Raw genomic sequence first — 19902 nt, 5'->3', positions numbered from 1 at the left:
TGGCACAGGCCTTTGACTTCCTTATCTCTTTATAAGGGTAACTTTTTATGAGTCTATTTTGATTTTCTTGCAGTTCCATAGAAACTTTTTACTTGGAGAGCTCTTTAAGGCACTGTTGGGAAGAAAGAGTTAAAAGCAGAGAGTGGAGAGGAGAATGGGAGATTCCAAGAGACCTTGCAGGTGGGAATGTCAAGGCCTGGAGAATACCAGTGTGGGAAACCCCATATACTCTGCCCACTGCTGTCTATCCTCTGTCTCTCTGTTCTGAGAAGTAGAGTTTCTGTGTAGAGATAACATTGGTGTTTTAAGGGACTTGGAGGAACTCTCAGGAACATGCATGAGCTCCCTGTTTTGGGAGAGAAGATCAGAGCTCAGAGGCCATAAAAAACTCAGAGGTCATAAAAAGCACAGAGATCACAGCATGGTCCTGTCCTGGAGCCTTTGGCAGAAGGTGTCTGGTGAGACTCGAGGTCGACCACTGGGATTTTGGAGTTGAAGCTACAGAGGGTCTGAAGCCAACTACACTCCCACAGAGAGGGAAATCTTGGCAGCTTATGAAGGAATCCAAGCCGCCACAGAGGTCATCGGCACTGAAGCACAACTCCTCCTGGCACCCCGACTACCGGTGCTGGGGTGGATGTTCAAAGCAGAGGTTCCCTCTACCCACCACGCCACCAATGCCACATGGAGCAAATGGATTGCTCTCATTGCACAGCGCGCCTGTATCGGAAAACTGAATCGCCCTGGGATTTTGGAAATAATCACAAATTGGCCTGAAGGTGAAAACTTTGGTCTCGCTGATGAAGAGGAACAAGAACAAGTGACACGTGCAGAAGAAGCTCCACCATACAACCAACTGCCAGCAGAAGACACACACTACGCTCTTTTCACCGACAGTTCTTGTCACATCGTAGGGATGAAACAGAAGTGGAAAGCAGCCGTATGGAGTCCCACACGACGGGTTCTACTGAAGGAGAAGGTGGATCAAGCCAACTCGCTGAACTCAAAGCTGTTCAACTAGCCCTGGACATTGCTGAAAGAGAGAAGTGGCCAAAGCTCTACCTCTACACTGATTCATGGATGGTAGCCAATGCTCTATGGGGATGGCTGGAAAAGTGGGAAAAAGCTAATTGGCAGCGTAGGGGAAAACCAATCTGGGCTGCTGAAGAGTGGAAAGACATCGCTGCCCAAGTAAGAAAGCTGGTTGTGAGAGTCCACCATGTAGATGCTCATGTCCCCAAGAGTAGGGCTAATGAGGAACACCAAAACAACAAGCAGGTAGATCAGGCTGCAAAGATAGAAGTGTCACAGATAGACTTCAGCTGGAAACATAAAGGAGAGCTGTTCCTAGCTCGATGGGCCCATGATGCCTCAGGTCATCAGGGCAGAGATGCCACCTATAAGTGGGCACGAGACCGAGGGGTGGGTCTAACCATGGACAGTATCTCCCAGGTGATCCATGATTGTGAGACATGCGCTGCGATCAAGCAGGCCAAGCGGGTGAAGCCTCTGTGGTATGGTGGGCGATGGTCCAAATACAAGTATGGGGAGGCCTGGCAGATTGATTACATCACACTGCCTCAAACCCGCCAAGGCAAGCGCTATGTGCTCACAATGGTAGAAGCCACCACTGGATGGCTGGAGACCTACCCTGTGCCTCATGCTACTGCCCGGAACACCATCCTGGGCCTGGAAAAGCAAGTCCTTTGGAGGCATGGCACCCCTGAGAGAATCGAGTCTGACAATGGGACTCATTTCAAGAACAGCCTTATAAACACCTGGGCTAGAGAACATGGCATAGAGTGGGTGTACCACATCCCTTACCATGCACCAGCTGCAGGCAAAGTGGAACAGTGCAATGGATTGTTGAAAACCACCTTGAAGGCACTGGGTGGGGGAACTTTCAAAAATTGGGACCAGCATCTGGCAAAGGCCACCTGGTTAGTTAACACCTGAGGTTCCACCAATAGAGCTGGTCCAGCCCAATCTGAATCCCTGCATACAGCAGATGGAGATAAGGTCCCAGTAGTGGAGGTCAGAGGTCTGTTAGGAAAGACTGTGTGGATGAATCCTGCCTTGAGTACAGACAAACCCATCTGTGGGGTTGTTTTTCCTCAGGGACCTGGTTGAACATGGTGGGTAATGCAGAAAGATGGAACAACACGTTGTGTACCACAGGGAGATCTGATTGTTGGGTGGAAACCATCTGTAATGTGGAATGCCTGTATACCACTGCTTGCTGAGGGTCACTGTCACTGTTAGTACATAGCTGTGTGTGTATATATATATATGTATTAATGTGTGTGCAGAGTTAGAATATCTTAGTTTGGGCATTCAGCGAACAATATGGGATAAGGAGTGGAATGTCTTGGGGTGACTTTGTGATGTGTATCCCCTATCGCTGCCCCATGCCCAGAAAATTAATTTTGTGCCTTTCTGTGCTTTTAAACTGAGCCTGAGAAGGGGGAGGAAAACCTGAGCAGAACTTCTGCAAAGCAGTTTGCAGCTTGTTCAAGGTCACACAGAGATAGAGACTTTTTTTTCCACCTGCAGCAGCAGAGCGAGAGTGGGGAAAGCACCCTGTGTGCTTTTGGCCAGTTTTTCAGCTCCTTTTTCTTTCTCTGGACACAGAGAGTTGAACTTTTGTTTTCCTGGGACTTTGTTTTTTTCTTTTTTTTTCCTCTGCTGGACTGTTTCAACATCAGAATACATTGGGACGACTTTCCACCGAGGCCTTGGCCCTGGAGGTGGGCCCACCACCCCATCCCAGCTCCAAGGAGGGGGAGAGAGAGATCTACAGAAGGACTCTTGAGGTTCTCCCAGGTTTCTCTCAGCAGAGTGAGAGGTTTTGTTATTTAGCATCATTATCCTTTTTCTGTGTGTTTGTTAAATAAATAGTTTTTATCTCTTTCACTTTCCTTCAAGGAAAATTTATTTTTTCCCAAACCTGGTGGGGGAGGGATGGTTGCAACCTGCCCTCTCTCAGAGGATATATTTCTGAATTTGGCCAAACCAGAACAGTGGTAAACTCCACGTGTGTGGACTGTGACAAATGGCTACAAACAGGGGCCCCACTGCCCCTCAGGAAGGACTGAGCCTGGCGGTTCCTGCATTCCTGTTCCTGTGTCTCTGTCCGGGTGTTGCTTTGGGATCCTCTGGTTAGCGAGGTAATGAAATAAATTTACTCTTTACATTTCAGATGTAGTCTTCTGGTTGTTCTGCCCGCTTGCCTGTGTTGACTCCCACAGCACCTGAACACCCTTTACTTGCTCTTTCTCATTTCTTCTTACAGCACTTTTAAGGAACAGGTCTAGATCAAATACACTGTTGTGATCCTCACAATGTCAGGTTACTGCCTCCCTTTGGTGATAACTCAACCAGATTTTCTATATATTGCAAAACACCTCCAGCCACCTCTTTACAAAACTTTGGCAGGTGGAAGGTAAATTCTCTCTTCATAGAATAGGCCGAGACAATCCTTAGCAATGTAGAAAAACCATATCCAGCTTTCTTATGGGTTTAAACACTGACCAGGAGAGTGCTGCATAACCATATAACAAACCATCCATTCTGAAGTCATCCTCCACTCTAACTAAATTACAGCCAGGGATGCAGGATTCACAGGGATAGAAAACACAACAGTGGGAGGCAGTGTGATACTGCAGCCTGGTGGGTCCATCATTTATCTGGGATAAATAATTCCTGTATTTCAGCTCTTTGCCTTAAGGCTATTGATGTGCTTCACATGAAACAGTCACATCTGTATGAATTTGGGATAGTTTCTTTTTTTTTTTTTTTCTGTAAGCAATGTGAATAATGTCAATAGATATTTAACTACATTTTCAAGGCTTTCATTGTCACTCAAAATCCTTCATATTCAGATTGTTTCAGTCAGATGTTTGATTACTTGACAGAGCCTAAAACATAAATGTTCTGGTTTTAAAATGTGTGATATCGATATATACATGAAAGAAAAATTAAAAAGATGTTTTTGAGTCTAAGTATCCAAAATATAACCTCAGGCTACAAAGCATTTCATCCAATAAAATTTGAAAAGAATTTCAGAGGGATCATCAAATTAGAGGCAGAGAGATAATTAACATAACGTAATTAGTCTCCTTGTTGGAGTGAGCCATTTGCTAAGCAGTTGAGTGCACACTAGATGGCAGCCTGAGTATAGATGATTTCAGCCTACTACTTGTTCTCCTCCAGAAAAAGCTGAAATTGAGAAATATCCTTAGACTCAGTAGTTTGTTTTGGGAAAAATAGAATTGGATAATGGGCCCAACTGTGGGATGCTTAGGTCTGCACTGTGCTTAGGTCCTCCCTGTAGTGTCACCATACTGCAGGTAGTATTAAGCAGTGAAAAGTCTCATTCCCAGCTAAATGCAAATAACACCAGTAACAAATGCTCTAAAACCCAAGGGCAAAATACCCAAAATACTCAGGGATAAACTGTTTGCAGCTCGGATTTCAGAACGTGGAAACGAGAAAGACTTCTCTGTGTGTCCCTTGCAGTATAGACATAGAACAGGATGAAGCGGCTGGTCAGGAAAGTCCAACAGGAATACTTACAGATAAGATTTGATCTCCTCGCTGCAGTTCTCCACTGAGATCTGCTGGCCCACCTGCGAGGATGAACGACACGAAAATGCCTTCCCCGTCTTCACCTCCCACAATGTTGAAACCAAGTCCTGTGGAGCCCTTGTGCAGGATGATTTTTCGAGGCTCTCTGTATAGAAACAAAATTATAATGTTTATGCCGTCAAACCTCTGTGTATGCATTTTTCACAGCATATTAAACATACTATATTTTGCTTAAGACACAATGGCCTGCTATTGTCTAAAGAAACCATTTAACATACGACAAAGCTTTTAACTGGTGAACAGACAAGGTAGGAATCAACTTGCATTTTTTTTTTTCCTCATGGTTGAATCCAAGCATCTCTGTTAATTTCACCCCATTGGAATCATCTTCACTATGTTAAGTGACAAATTTATTAGAAGGAAAAACAAAACACTGAATATATTTAATTTATAGCAATACTATATATACAGGTAGAATCAATCTTTATATGATACCTTTTTATTTTAAGTTCTAGTCTTGCTTTTGCAACAAATGAACGAAGAAAAAACTTCGAACTCCAGGCAAAGCAATAATAGTTGTGTTTGATCCTGACAGATTTGGAGCAAATAACATTTATATGATCAAGCTCATACAGCAGAATCTCATTAAAAACTCTGGTTTGACATTATCAGGATCTTGCATTTGTTAAGTCACACTGCAGTTTTATCACTGAACCAGCCCAAGGGGTACCTGCTTTTGCCACGCTCATTAAAAAATTATTAATTATTATAGAAATCAATAAATAATAACAGACATATCTCACACAGCTCCTTTCATCTGTAAATTGAAAATATGACCCAGAGGATGTAAACATAACATGCAATTTACTGATGGGAAAACTTATTTTCAGAAACAGATAACTTTCCTGAGCAATCAAGGTAGCACCCCTGAGAAAGGGTTGCAAATATTCATGTTCCCAGTCACTACATACAAGGCCTCAGACCTGGCTCTCCCTTGGATACTCAAGCACACACAACCACATATACATACATATTCCATGTTTATTGGTACTTACCCCACTTCAAATCCCTCTAACAATTTAATTTTCATAAGAAGTGTAAATGGTGTTATATTAGTATGTATAATTTTAAGCCCAGCCCTGTAAGTCTCCCAAACACATACATACATGTCTGTGACTCCTCCCAGAGAAATAGGATGCTCTACTCATTCTCTAGTTTTACAAATAAAAATTGCCAGCAATACAAACACACACCATAATCAGCAACATTCTCTATTATACCTCTTGTAGAAAAGATTCAATATTTCCTCCATACTACAGAGCACTTCACACAAATGGATTTTTCATTTCCATTTTGTTTTTAAAGAAAAGAAAGAAAAGCAAGAGAAGCGATTAATTGAGGGATGCCTTATTTGATGTGAGTTTAATCTTATGGAGACATGGAGAATTCATCTGGACATGATACTTCTGAAATAATGGGCATTTGTTATCTTCATCTTTGCCCAGTGCTAATATCCAAACAGTATCCCCAACTTGATCATGATGTTAAAATAACATCTCAGCTTTCTGAAACTGAATTTTTGTATTTTTGAAAGAGAAGACTAAAGCAAAGTATTAGTCCTACTCTGTATGGTCCTTCATCTCTTAACTTTTTTAACATTGTAAAGTCAGAAAACAATTAAAAATACAGCTGTGAGCAAAAGATATACTGTATTGAGTTTGTGTATTTTTGAAGTATTAAGAACCAGAAAATAAAGGTGGAGTTTTTCTTTTGCATCATTGCTGTTGATTTGCCTTGTAGCAACTCCTTTAACACCTTGTTATATATGTGAAGAGTAGACATAATGTGATCCAGAATCTAAGAAGTCTAAACAGGTTTTTAATTAGAAGTGTGGCCTGGGGGTTGGAGCAGAACTAGGGCAGTAAGCTGAAAGCATGGCTTCTCTTCTCTGCTTAGCCCGTGCACTGCTGAGTGTTCTTGGCAACTCATTTGCTCTTCCAGCTTCAGATTCCTCATCCACAAAATGGTACAGTGACACTTGGCGTCTTCAAGTCCTACACATCAGAAATACTTCGCAAGAGTTGAGCAACTGCCATTTATTATTTACCAGAATATTGAGGAAAAAGAGGCAGCAAAGTCAAACCAATATATTTCCAGCTCTGCTGGTGAGGAATCAGAAGAGATCTTGTTCAAAATGAAAATGAGTATTTTCACACATGACAGGCAGCTTGGATTAAATAGTTGAAAGCCAGTGCCATGGGCAAAACTAGGTCAATACAACTGGGTATCTACTGAATAGTAAGCTGTGCAGCTCAACAAAATGTTGGCCCAGTTATTAATCCCTGTCTCTGATCAAGTCAGCAGATTTATGCCTAAAATGCTGCCAGTGCTGTTTTATAATTTTGGCCTTTTGACAGCAAAATTCACATTCTGCTCTTGGATGATTATGTTCAGAGGAAGTTCAGACAATAACGGGAAAATGTCAGAAGCTGTGATTAGAATGCAATGGGTTTCTACCCCTGCTCTTATGCCTAGTCAGGTCATTTTGGTCATGACTCAGATTTGGCTGTATAGAGGCTGACCATCCGTAACATGTCTTCGTATTTCTTTCATATCTAATTATCCTTCAGAATCTGAAAGATGGACTCAAGAACACGTAAGTGTTGTTGTCACCATTATAAAAATAACCTTTAGCCATATCTGTAGTGCAAAAGCTATAGGAAGTAGAACGCATATGTCAATTCACCTTCATATAATAAATACATTTTTAAAAATATGCAATTGTTCACACTTGCATATTGTACTTAGAATGACAATGAAAAAAAGGATTTATGATGGTAAAAAAGTTGATATAAAATTTATGAAGTTGAAGTAGGAAAATACATTTCTTAAGCAAACACACTATAATAGCAGCCACTGCCCAGGTGATCTTTTAAGAGTGATGAAGAAATTAGTTACCTACCAATGCTTTATCAACACTCACTGAAAAGGCTGGTTTTGGTAAAGCTGAAGATGAGGATGTTACATATTTTATCACCTGGTATAAAAGTTACAGTCAACCCTTAATATGATATTTAAGGAGGCCTAAGAACAGCTGCTCCATTTTTTCTTGAATATGTGGGAAACAACATTAGGAAAAATTCCTTTGCCTCTGTTAAAAATGTTTATGAATGTAGTTCCGGTACACATGAGAGAACTCAAGAAAAAATGCAGAAAAATTCTGTAAAGGGAATAATGGAATCAAACACTTAAAGATGACATAATGGGAGAGTTAAGAAGCGAATGAGAAGTAATTCAAATGTGAACGATGGTTCCTTGCAGTCAGTGCACTCAGTTAGAATGTGTAGTTGTCTGCAGAAAACAGCAACTAAGGCAGAAGTGATTTCAGGGTAACCTATTTTAAAATGGAGGTGGTTGGGCACTGGAACAGCTCCCCAGAGAAGTGGCCACAGCACTGAGCCTGATAGAGTTCAAGGAGCATTTGTACAATGCTGTCAGGCACATGGTGTGACTCTTGGGGATGGTCCTGTGCAGGCCCAGGAGTTGGACGTTGATGATCCTTGTAGGTCCCTTACCAACTCAGAATATTCTATGATTCTATGAAAATGTTTTATTTGGAGACAATAGATGGCACTCTGTAGCTACCCTGGAAAAAGGAGCAGTCTGACATTCAGTATTTTTGAAATGCATGTTTCTGTCTCCAGTTTTAACTATTTATTCCATTTACAATTTCTTCTCTGATAAATGCAGCTGAAGGTGAGTTTGTAGGTGCTAACAAAGCGTACTAGCACTTTAATTCGTTGTGTGCATGTTTTATACCCTCCTGCAGCTCTGTACCACATACAAACAGAGAAGAGCAGCAGGGGAAATCAAGCAGAAATTAGAAAGGAGTGTGAGATGAAAACATTCCTGGACTGACAGAAGGCAGCAGAAGGGAGGGGGGAAAAAAAGAGAAGGGAAAAAAAGAACAAAAAGAGAAGAGAGAGATAAGGATAAAGGGAGACAGTGAATCTGTAAAGGAGAGCAGGGAAGGAAATAAAAAGGTAGGGAAAGAAGAAAGGAAGATTTACATTCATAGAGCCAGGAGTAAAGGCGCAAATAAAGTGCTGCAATCCACACAAATTTACAGGCTGAGAAATCAATGGCAGAATCAATTTGGATGGACTTGGTTACTTGCTTTAGGGAACGCATCAGATGAGATTCTGTAAATCTCATTACAAATTGCAGGCCTGATAAGAGCAAAGGATTACTAAATTAATATTTGAAACCAGTAAGTAGTAACAAACCTGAGCGGGTAAAATGTCAACACTTAAGAAAATGCCTTCTGTCATAAAAATGCAATTACCAAAAATAAATCAAAGTGCAGCATTTCTCTCCTTAACAGGTTTTTTTGGTTTATGCATGTTTAATTTGTTCATTATCTTGAGAACACCAAGTGCTTTTTATTTACTACATTTGTACGGAATATTTGGTTTGATCAGTTTACTTTTAACAAACAGAAAATGACAAGACAAAAAATGTGACTACTCCTATCATTCTTCTATAGACTGGAATCCATAGTAATTATAGATCTAATTTAAGAGATTAAAACTGGACTGATAAATGAAGGGGAAGAGCTTTCTAAAAACAAGTAATTCTTATAATAATTAACTGAAAGAAAATCCATTATTAAATTGATTATTTTGTGCTGCTGGCAACATTAAAGAATAGAGTCAGTTTTAGTATTCATCTCACATTGACACAGCTCTGTCTTTCTGTTTCTTTTGTACCATGTAAAAAATTGGAGACCTGACACAGTTTTGTGCTTTTTGAAACACCTACAGAAATATTAAGCAACACTGGGTGCTTTCAAATATCAGACCCTAGAGACTTCTTCAGTTTATATAATCAGTGAGGTATCCCAAATCTGCAGAGACTTTGAAATATGGCTTTGATCTTGATTTGGCTGCAGGTTCTTTGTTGGTGGTGGTGGTGGCGGTGGTTTTTTTGCCTTTCCTGAGCAACCTGGTTTAGTGGAAGGTGTCCCTACCAATGCAGGAGGGGTTGGAACCAGATGATCTTTAAAGTCCCTTCCAACCCAAGCCATTCTGTCATATTGTGAAAAAAACCACCCCAAATCTAAGGCATCAAGGCCCTTTCTCTTGAGCAGTATATATATGTTGTTAGGCTTCTGACAATTCACTGTGTGAGCACTGAGTTACCTTAGAGTCATTTGGCTAATCAAGCCATTTCTTTTTCAGAAAAATACTTCTGGTTTTCCTCTCATGCTTCAAAAAATTCTGATAAATAATTGTGTGTTTGTTTCTGGCAACCAAAGGACATTCATACTGGAAGGACCTAAAAAAAGGTGGTTCAAATAGATTCTTCATTCTTCACAGCATTTAGCACAGGAAGACTGGGGGGACAGACTATGTGCCGGTGTGTGTGATGGTTTAAAATCTGATTAATCAAACAAGAGAATATGAAATTCTAAGTGGTTGAAGGCCTGGAATATTCACATGCACCTTTTTAAAAGACTTTGAGTTCTGGTGAAACCAAGCTTTCTCTATATACATTTTCTTTCATACTTCTACAGCTCTTGCTTCACACAAGAGTAAAATCTGTCTGTACTGCTCTCATCTATCATTTTATTGTGCTATCACTTCTATTGCATCTCAGCTTTTGCTTTTCCCCTTGTTACTACCCCCTTAGGTTCGGCAAAATCTTTCCACTATGATGTGAAACAACTCCACCCCTTGCTTGCTTTCCTCCCCAGCCCTCCCTCTCTTTTGCCTTTGTTGCAGTGTCCAAAGCACCAGGACCTGGCAGTGGTAGGGAGCTGACAGACCTTCCTTTCTTCAGTTCCTAGTCCTTCACCACCTCAGAGTGCCTGCACACACCAGTGTTGCACCTGTGTTACACACCAGTGTTGCACCTGACCCTGTGAGGTCTGATCCCTGGTAGTGACTTTAACTAGTGTTATCCTACTTTCAATTATGATAGAAAATAACAAAAATAAGGAAGCCTTCCTCTTATCTACTGCTGTCACATTGACCATCACAGTCCAAAGGGGTAACTTTGCCGGCATAAACTGAAACAATGTTTTGGCCTTGTGCAGACTGTTCACTATCACTACCTATAATTGATTAGTGATTTATTATTTCATTTTACCAAGTATTGGTATACTAACGACCAAGAATTCAGCCTTTAATAAGATGTTCATTTATCAGATCACATAGCAAAATACCACTTTGCCTACTACAGTTACTCTGTCTGTTTGAAACAAGTATTTTATCCATTTATTTGACTATGGATTCCTTAGCATTTCTTGTTCATTGAATGTGTAAAAGCAATGGTTTATTCTAATTTTAATACTGAGTACAATTTTAATGCATTTATTCTGCAAACATCATGCCCAAATTGTCACAAACTTTAAAGCATATTTAATACGAGGGAACCTACTGGGAGCCAGGCTTCAACCTGACTGATGCATGTGCAACTGCACTGGGTTATACAGGTGCAACTGTTTCTGTTCTGTAGGAAGACCTCTGGACTTTAGCAATCTTTCATTTTATCTTTTGTAGAGAAATTAAAGCCTGCACACCAGGCAAGGTTTTCTGCTTGCAGATAGCAAGATGAAATTGGCATACAGGAATAATCTTTCTGATTTGATAAACTGGTCTGCGTTTTTACCACGACACCTGACATTTACTTTAAATGCACAGGAGTCTGTCTCCTGGGTTTGAGAAACCTCATTGATTTCTAGAGAGATAATGTAGGACAGCTAATATGCTCTTTTAGATCTATAAGGGATATGATTATTCCTGTCTGCTTGTTCATTTATCCTTTGTCTCACATAATCACTTGTCTCTCTTCTCTGTTCCAGGAGGTATATTAGTTACATGCTAATAATCAAAATAAATCCTGAAAACTGCATGTCTGTTCCACCTGCTACACCCAGCACAGGCAACTCCATACCAGAAAGGTCTGCTTTGCACTTTGCTTTTAAAAACTATTGGTTCCATATTGAAACCACTGTTCTAAAATCTATTACTTACAGCATTCAATAGCTCTATTTACCATGAATGCTCCAGCTTTACAGTTTGTAAACAAAGCTGGAAGAGATGGAACTGCTGAGAGGCAACAGAATTGCACTATCAGAAGACAGGAAGTATTCACAGGCTCAGAGAATACCTAAAAATAGCAGTGCCTCTAAGCCATGTTTCAAAGTATCAATACACAGGCCGCTAAGATCAAGCATCTGAAATTACATTATAGAAGAAACTTTGAAACACAAAGCAGTCTGTACTGTCTGTCCTATTAAGAATAAAAATTCTTGTCCTTAGTCATGGTTCAAATGCTGTTTATTTGTGTATAAATATTTTTATGTATATATTTCAGATACTCAGTCACATTGATAAGTAGGTGTAATATTTCCATCAAAAGACTCGATCAAATTAGTTGAAATCCCAGTTTCTAGGAGTTGGCTGGTAGCATACAACATTCAGTTTACTGGGGATGCCAAAAGCAGAGAGAATAGCTGTCAGATGTCACTAACATTAAAGCTTTGTGTGCTAGTACAGCAGGATTTCAAAAAAACCAGGGCTCTTTTCAACCAATATTTTTCCTATTTTGGATCCTCACAGCTAAGATTATTCATCAAAATAGTTTCCAAAACCTCAAAAAACTAATATTTTCAAATTCAAACATTAGAGTTTTCTTGTTTTTTAAACCGTGAAAATGAAACATTAGGGAAGTTGCTAATGATGACCTCGAACACCTCTGAAGTTCATGCCTTTATAGACATAATAAATCTGTACACCTCACATACAGTTAGTACACTGTGAAGAATATATGGCTTGAATATAAAGGAAAAACAACCTTTAAAGACATCTTTTTTTTTCCCCACCTAGCTACTCATTTTGTTGCTGGAACCTGAAGTCCACAAAATCCCTCTCTCACAAAAAAAAAAATAAATTGTTTTATGTATTCATCCATTACCTAGTTGAAAAAAAGCTATTTGAGTTATTTCAAAATCTATTCTGGCCAGCTCAGTTATCACATATTCAACAGGGTGGAAAGGACTAAATGCCAGCAAATGCAATTCCCTCTGTATTTCTTTAACCCTTCCAAATTTAATTTTTCTTTCTTAGGACCCACTAATTATATCACTTCAGTGACTCCATAGTCAGTGAGGGAGAGCCAGCATGCAGGATACAAATGTCAGCATGCGCCAGGGATGCCTTGCAGGTAAAGCAGCTGTTTACAAAGTGCATCTCAAAAGCAATATAGTGATTCTTCTAAATAGAGGATTCTACTGATAGGAATATAGTTCCTAAAAGAGAAAAATAACTTTATTTTGACCTCAAATTCTATTAGCTGTAAACATACTTAACAGCATGGACTCCACAAAACCATTATAATAAATCGAGCTTTAACATAATGAAATATTTAGGGCTGAGCTGATTACTCATTTCTGCTCAGCAGTGGAATAGGCTAACAAACCCACTCTCCTATGCGAAATGAAATATGATGCAGTGTAAGTTCATTAGTAATAATTACAAAATGATGTTCTCCTACCTCCTGAACAATAGAAGACCTGTGGTATCAACTGCAGGTTTTCTGCACTCTAATGATTCACACACAATATATGCAAGTTGTCTGTGTGGCCAGTACACATTCTGAGATTTATCTAAAAATTCATTTAGACACATTGATTTCCAAATTTCAGTAGGAGTTTAAAGCTACAGGTTGACTCCTGAATTGGTCCAGTAGACCAAGCCACAGATATCATAAGAGAATTTCCTTCCCTAAATCTCAATTGAGCAAATTAGTTTTTTTCTTCCCCTCTCCCTCCTTTTTCACCACCAAAATTGTTGAAGCTCAGTTTTATTTCAAACATCAATTTATTCATGAGATGATTTGAAGAAGAGTCAGGGGAATTTATTATGACTCTCTCTTTGGATTAGAGCTAGACAGAAGAGAAATCTAAAAGGAGGGTGTTTAAACACTGAGACTGCTTGTCCAGAACTTGAGTAATCTCCACATTTTTGATAGTCACAGCTTCACTGGACAAGACCCTGAGCAACCTGATCCACCCTAGAGTTGGCCCTATTTTGAGCAAGATGGCTGGATGATGATGAGGGGTTCATTTATAGAACTATCTTCCAGATGATAGCCCTAGAGCCACATACACCTCTCCTGCATAATTCCATTATTCAATTTAATTTTCAATGAATAATTACCATAGCTGTTTTACGTATTTTAAATAAACTTATTTTAAAATCATAGCTCTAGATAAGAAATTAAAAATTGAGAGTTGTGAGAAAACCATTTCAGGCTTCACTTAGGACAGAATTATTTTACACATCTACCGCTTCAATTTTCTGCCTGCGCGACAGTACAGTTGTAATGGAAACTAAAAGACAACAAGATGGCATCTTTCCTCTGTGGAAGCTGTATAGTCTCACTTTTATCACAAGAAAGAAAAGCTTTGAAATATGACCTGAGAGCAGCCAATGACAAGTTATTACCCATGCCTAAAGAGTTCCACATTTCTATGGAAGGGGAGAAAAAAATTTGACATTTTTTTAAACTATGCCAGTCATTGCAAAAAAAATCTGTTCCTGTGTTAAAAATCAGCCTTTCTAATACTGTAAAGATGCAAGAATATTAACTGTAGTTGTGAATTATTCACATTTTACGCAATTGTTTTAGTTAAAATTGAGGCAGCTGTGTACCCAGAGCTGTGTTCTACAGTAAACACATTCATATACACAGATATTCACCAGCACAGGATTAGTATTTTCTATCAGTACTTCTTCATCCTTAGTTTTGGTTTGTCAAAAAGAACTCATGCATACATTAAGAAAACAGAGTACGACTTCACTGGGCATTTCCATGATTAGTGGGAAGATTTTACAGCTAACACAAGTAAATATTAACAATAGTCAAGTGAGATGAATTTAAGAAATGGTATCCAGTGTATCTCCATGACAGATATTCTCATCTCCATAAAAACCAAACCTTTCAGTGTAAGTATCAAGAAAGGATCAGCACTAATTTGAATCTTCATTGCTTCCTCTCACAGAATTAAACACCGTGGTGTGCAACCCACATCTAATTAATAGCTCTGTGTATGTGGGTAGTTCAGTGGTATCTGACACCTCTACAGCAGCTTCAACAGAGAATCATCTTACCCTTCCACAGAAATGGTCCGCTGCAAGCTCACTGTGGGTGGACGTGTTGCAGTGCTGTGCTGGGAATGACTGTACGGCCAAGGAAGAATAAAGAAAAGCATTTGTTAAAGAAATAGAAGTCTCTCTTGCTCTTATTATCTCTAGCAATTTAGCTAATGCAAAAACAGATACAACAATCAGATTGTTTTACACGTGTCTAAAGCATTTTGACTTCAGTGATGCTCATCTGTTCAAAAAGGGAGTAATTGTACAATCTCTCTTGCTTAAATTCAGCTTTCATTTCTCATTAAGAGCATAAAATTAAGAGAATAACTCCCCTTTATCTTTCTTACTCATTTTTAATACATATATATTCACACACAGAGTTTAGTAACTTAAAATAACTTAAATGCTACTCATCCCACTAAATATACTAAATATACAATGCACATTTAATTTCAGAGCAAAAGGTAAACCAGCAAATGATAATGTAATAAATCTAATTCTCAGTGTTTCAGTAAAAGAGGACATGCACTGCTTAGAATTGCACCTTGATGTAACTTCAACACTATTTCTATCAGATTTTAAGTAGCTTGAGTCTTTTCACATGGATTTTTATTAATGTAGGACACAACACTTAGGAAAACCAGGATATTTTTCTAAGGAAAACACAGACACTCTGAAAGAAAAAGCTTTTTGATTGAAAGCCCTGAGGTCTAATGGCTTCTCAAATGGTCTACTGACATGACTAAGAAACCTGAATAATAATCATTATGTTAAAACTACACAGTATGTGCTAATTTCAGTATTGTACTATGGTATAACAGTATTGTAAATACAAATGGATAACAACAGAGCATCATTCAAAGGCAGTTTTGTGTTTATAAATTGTACTCCTTATCCAAGACAACCTGTTTAAGTAAAATATTAGAAATCAGAAGCATCTGGGTGTATTTTCTCATTAGTTTAAATGACTACAGCACATAGTGAGGCCCAGTATTAATAATGCAAAGTACACAATAAAAATAAATCTTTATGTCAGATTTGTATCACTGATTCTAACTGAAGACTTTGTCTTGCTTTCAAGCTTTGCATACATCTCAAGCTGCTTGTTCAGAACAAGCACATCTCATTTTCAATGGAAGCTACTTCATTTGACATTAGTGAGCAATACATCTATTTTACATGAGTTTCATCCTGTAGCATAGTCAAAACTGTCTGTCTGATAGAAAAGATGTAATTTTTTTCTTTTTTTTTGTGTAGCCCATAGAGTTGTGATGCATGCCACTAGACAAATGAAAAGTTCTGCTGCCTCCTGGTATCTTCTGCTGTGACAGTTGTGCTCTTGTTTTATGTTAGTAAAGTACTGATCCTAATTGAGAGAAAGTTTCAGCAGGTTTTTAGAAAAGTATATTCCCCTTCTAAGAAAAGCCACAGAACTTTTTATCTGTTTTATAGCAAAACTTATTCAGGAGTATCATAAGTTTCTGGGATCATGGTGTGAACAGAATAGCTGAGTTGGAAAAACACTGCAGAATATTATATGAACATTGGTTAAAATTTCACATTAAGTTTGCACATACAAGGCACTTCACACCTCACTCCTGCCAAGTGAGGGGCTCAGCTATCAGCAATATTCCACTCATTAGAAAACCTTTTCCAATCCTAGGGATTTGTGACACAGCATTCAAATGGGCCCTCAACTTCTTTCATGAAAATAGTTCTGAACTGGTGATATGAAAACTCATTTTTACATAATTATTAAAATCAAGTTTGATGCTTGATATAAACTTGTGCCTTCTAAGGTATCATCATGAATATAATGACACCTGAAAGTCTAAAACACAGTTTAGTCATTGCTTGACACAAGTAGCTATTGGAGACAGAAATAATAGTCTGATATGATTCCTAACTGACTTATTGAAAAGATAATCTCCTGGTGAGTTCTATCAAACTGATGGAACCAGCAGAAGGAAGCTGTTTTCATCACATGCTTAATACACTTGTGCATTTGCCATGTCTTTTGCAGCACTAAAGAAAATAAAGCTTCTGAGTTACTTTCTATGATGAATGCCTAAACATATCCCTATTGACATATGTAAGCAGCATAGTTTTACACTGACCGATCAAAGTATTCAAAGTTTGACATTTAGGCTTAAAAAAATGCTACCATTTCTCTGAAATGATACAGAGTGAACCTCCTACTAGTATAATATAAAGTAACAATATTTTCATTATACTACCCTGTACTACAGCCACACAAGATGGATCTTCCCTGAAGAAAAGAATCTTACATCCTGTAAAAGACCAGTTTTAACTTAAATCCATTTAATTTTAGTTCATTGAGACAAGGGGAATATACTATTCTTGTAAGATAAGTCATAAGAGTGAAGGAACAAAGAATGAGATTATAAATTAATAATAAGGGGCAAAACTGGGAGCAAAGAATCCAACCTCTCTTTTTAATGGGTTTAAATTGCCTTTTGTTTTGGACTTATTTCTTAGGTAAGGTGAACAATTTCATGACTTCATTAAATACTAAAAATAGAGCAGCCTGGTGTTCACATATTTTTTAGAATATTTATTATGAAAATAATAATATCAGTAAGTATTATAGAAACAAAAAGTTGAGTAGCCAGTCTCCTTAGTTTTAATTCTGTTCTAGCCCAAGAAAGCTCTGAAGGCACTTTTGCTGGGTGGGTGATGCTGAAACTGGAGGCAGCATCGTAAGCACTTCTTTCCCCATAGGGACCGCATGAACCACCACCTTCCCTTCCCAAATGACACTTCCACCAGCACACAGTACGCCAGTGAAACCTCTAACTGGGATGAAACAATCATGTTAGGGAAATATTTAGTGTGTTTTAAACTCCTATAATGCAAAAATATGGAGAAACCACCCTTAAGGGATCAGCATGACACTCAAATCAGTTGATCCCAAAACCTGTCTATTGCACTGACATTTGAAGAAATAAGGTTGTTACAATCCAAAATTTTTCCTCTTCTCTTTTGTTTGGATAAAACCAAGATATATTGTCTTTACAAAGAGAGTACTAGAAAAGTCATTAGCTTTTCTCTCTCAGCCTTCAACCTCTATCAACAAAGAACAGCTGTCCTGTATTTGCTATAGCCCTGATTTAGGAAACCTTTTGTTTCCATGTATCTTTATTTTGACAAGTCAAAACTGACAGCATAGAAGTTATTTGCTTCCTAAAGAAATTGACCTGCAACTTCTCATAAAGAAGCAGTGAAGCAGCCACGGCACAGGCTGGGTAGAGACCTCTCTGAACACTGGCTTTGGAGCAGCCATTCTTCAGCTCTCAGTTCTGAAACTGCCACACAGAAGAAAAATGTACAAACTCCACTTGTCTATCAATATGTTCTCTGCAGGAAAAAAAAATCCCAAACAAACAACAACAACAACAAAAAAAAACAAACCCAAAACTAGAGCTCTGAGTTATTCTTTGCTATTCACAATACTAAAAGAAAAAAAGAGGGATAAATATAATATTGAAAAAATTCCACCAGAAGCAAGTGAAGGGAATGCTAACAATGTTTGTTTTTATGATGTATTCTCAGTATGCTGTTTCTTATGTCAAGGATTGAAGGTAGTGTTGCAGTTGTTTATAAAGCTTCTAAGCCTTTGATTTGATGGATGTAAGAGTTTAAGAAGGCAACGTGCTTTAATTCCATTAATGTGGGGTTTTAATTCAGCTCAGTGAAGTGAAACCAGCATTTCCTGATGCTGCCAACAGCTAAACGTCTAACTTAAATGAGTTTTTGCACTCCTGTGGGATTAATTAGAAGACCAGAGATTGCTTTTTTTGGCATTAATTTTATCTCAGCTACAAATGGTTTGATAATATCCAGTACTGACAGTTACTGACCCATATTAGAAGTGTCAAACAAATCAGACAGTCTCCCATCAGAGGCAAATAGGAAACTCCAGGGAATAGGACATTCAACCCTGTTACCTTCAGATCACCCTCAGGTAACAAAGCCAGACATGAGATGTAACGCTGTTTTCATGCACAGGCACATGCAGTGAGGATTTTCGCAACATAACTCAATTTTTAAAATGGCATCTGTACATCAACTGTACAAATAGCATTGCTAGGCTAATTACCTACTCAGTGGAAAACAGAAAAACAACAAAATTAAGGATTAGACTGTCCCTCTGCCTACAAATATCTAGAATAAGGGCCACACTACATCTCTGTTCAGGTTCTCTGAGGTACTTTCATTTGCTCAACTAAAGTAAAAAAGCTTGCTGACTTATTCTTTCCTCCCTGCCTCCCTTCCCCAAACAGTATTCACAAAGAAGTGGTTAGCCACATTCTGTGACTTAAAGTATTTGAGTTATTGCAGCCCTAAACTAGCATCATTTAGCAATAAGGAAGAATGCGAGGTGGAGCTATGACTCAGAGGAATGCTTCGGCTCCTGGAATAAAGCTAATTATCCACCTTTGTTAGCGGTGTGCCTAACTCAGGTACCTGATCTTCAAAGTGGTGAAACATCCACTGACTTCAAATCTACTTCCCTATGGCTGAGGTAATTTCAGGAGATAATGATAACCTTTAAAATATAAAAATCTTGCTTCTTTGAGAGGAATTGTTCTTTCAGCTTGAGATAAAGTACTTAAAACAGCAGAAATAGTTTAGAATGATGTGGGGGGAACTGAAAGTAATTAGGAATGCTCTTTAAAGGAGAAGAGTGAAGAGGATGTATCTTTAAAGCAGTTCCACATGTAAAGTTCCCATGTAGGGTAAATACAAACCTACAGTATTGTGAAGACTCAACTTGAGTAAATTAGGCACAGTGAATGAAAACTGTTAGAAAAAACCGAATCCAATGCTAACTGATTATGTTCCTTGTTCATATCTTCATATTTTGGACAGACTTTCGGGTTTTTAGAAGTGGGGTGCCTGAATATCCACATCATTCCAAGACACTTGATTGCTGCTAAAAAAAAGTTTAAGTTTTCCTACCAGCCGCAGTTATAATACTACTATTGTTGTCATTATTGCTATCAATATTATTTATGATACTGCAACAATTACAAGGAATTATAAAGCTCCTTCTGGGAGCTGAAATACTCCATTATGAAGTTAGTTTGAAAACTGTACCAGCTAAGGACTGAGTTTTACATGGCAAAAT

General features: G+C 38.5%; 1 protein-coding gene across 6 annotated transcripts in view; it reads right to left on the bottom strand.

Moving 5' to 3' along the window:
- DLG2 (discs large MAGUK scaffold protein 2) overlaps positions 1 to 19902 on the bottom strand; it is a gene marked incomplete at both ends in the record, with an annotated part of 992680 nt that overhangs the window by 208510 nt on the left and 764268 nt on the right. For all 6 annotated transcript variants that reach the window (XM_082277305.1, XM_082277307.1, XM_082277308.1 and 3 more), the window contains 2 exons: positions 4576 to 4732; positions 14766 to 14834. In XM_082277305.1, coding sequence (XP_082133431.1) covers positions 4576 to 4732; positions 14766 to 14834 — 226 coding nt within the window. The remainder of the gene's footprint in view (positions 1 to 4575; positions 4733 to 14765; positions 14835 to 19902) is intronic.

This window comes from Coloeus monedula, assembly GCF_965178545.1.
Source record: "Coloeus monedula genome assembly, chromosome: 3".
In the NCBI taxonomy this organism is placed as follows: domain Eukaryota; kingdom Metazoa; phylum Chordata; class Aves; order Passeriformes; family Corvidae; genus Coloeus; species Coloeus monedula.
This window is presented reverse-complemented; position numbering and strand designations above follow the sequence as displayed.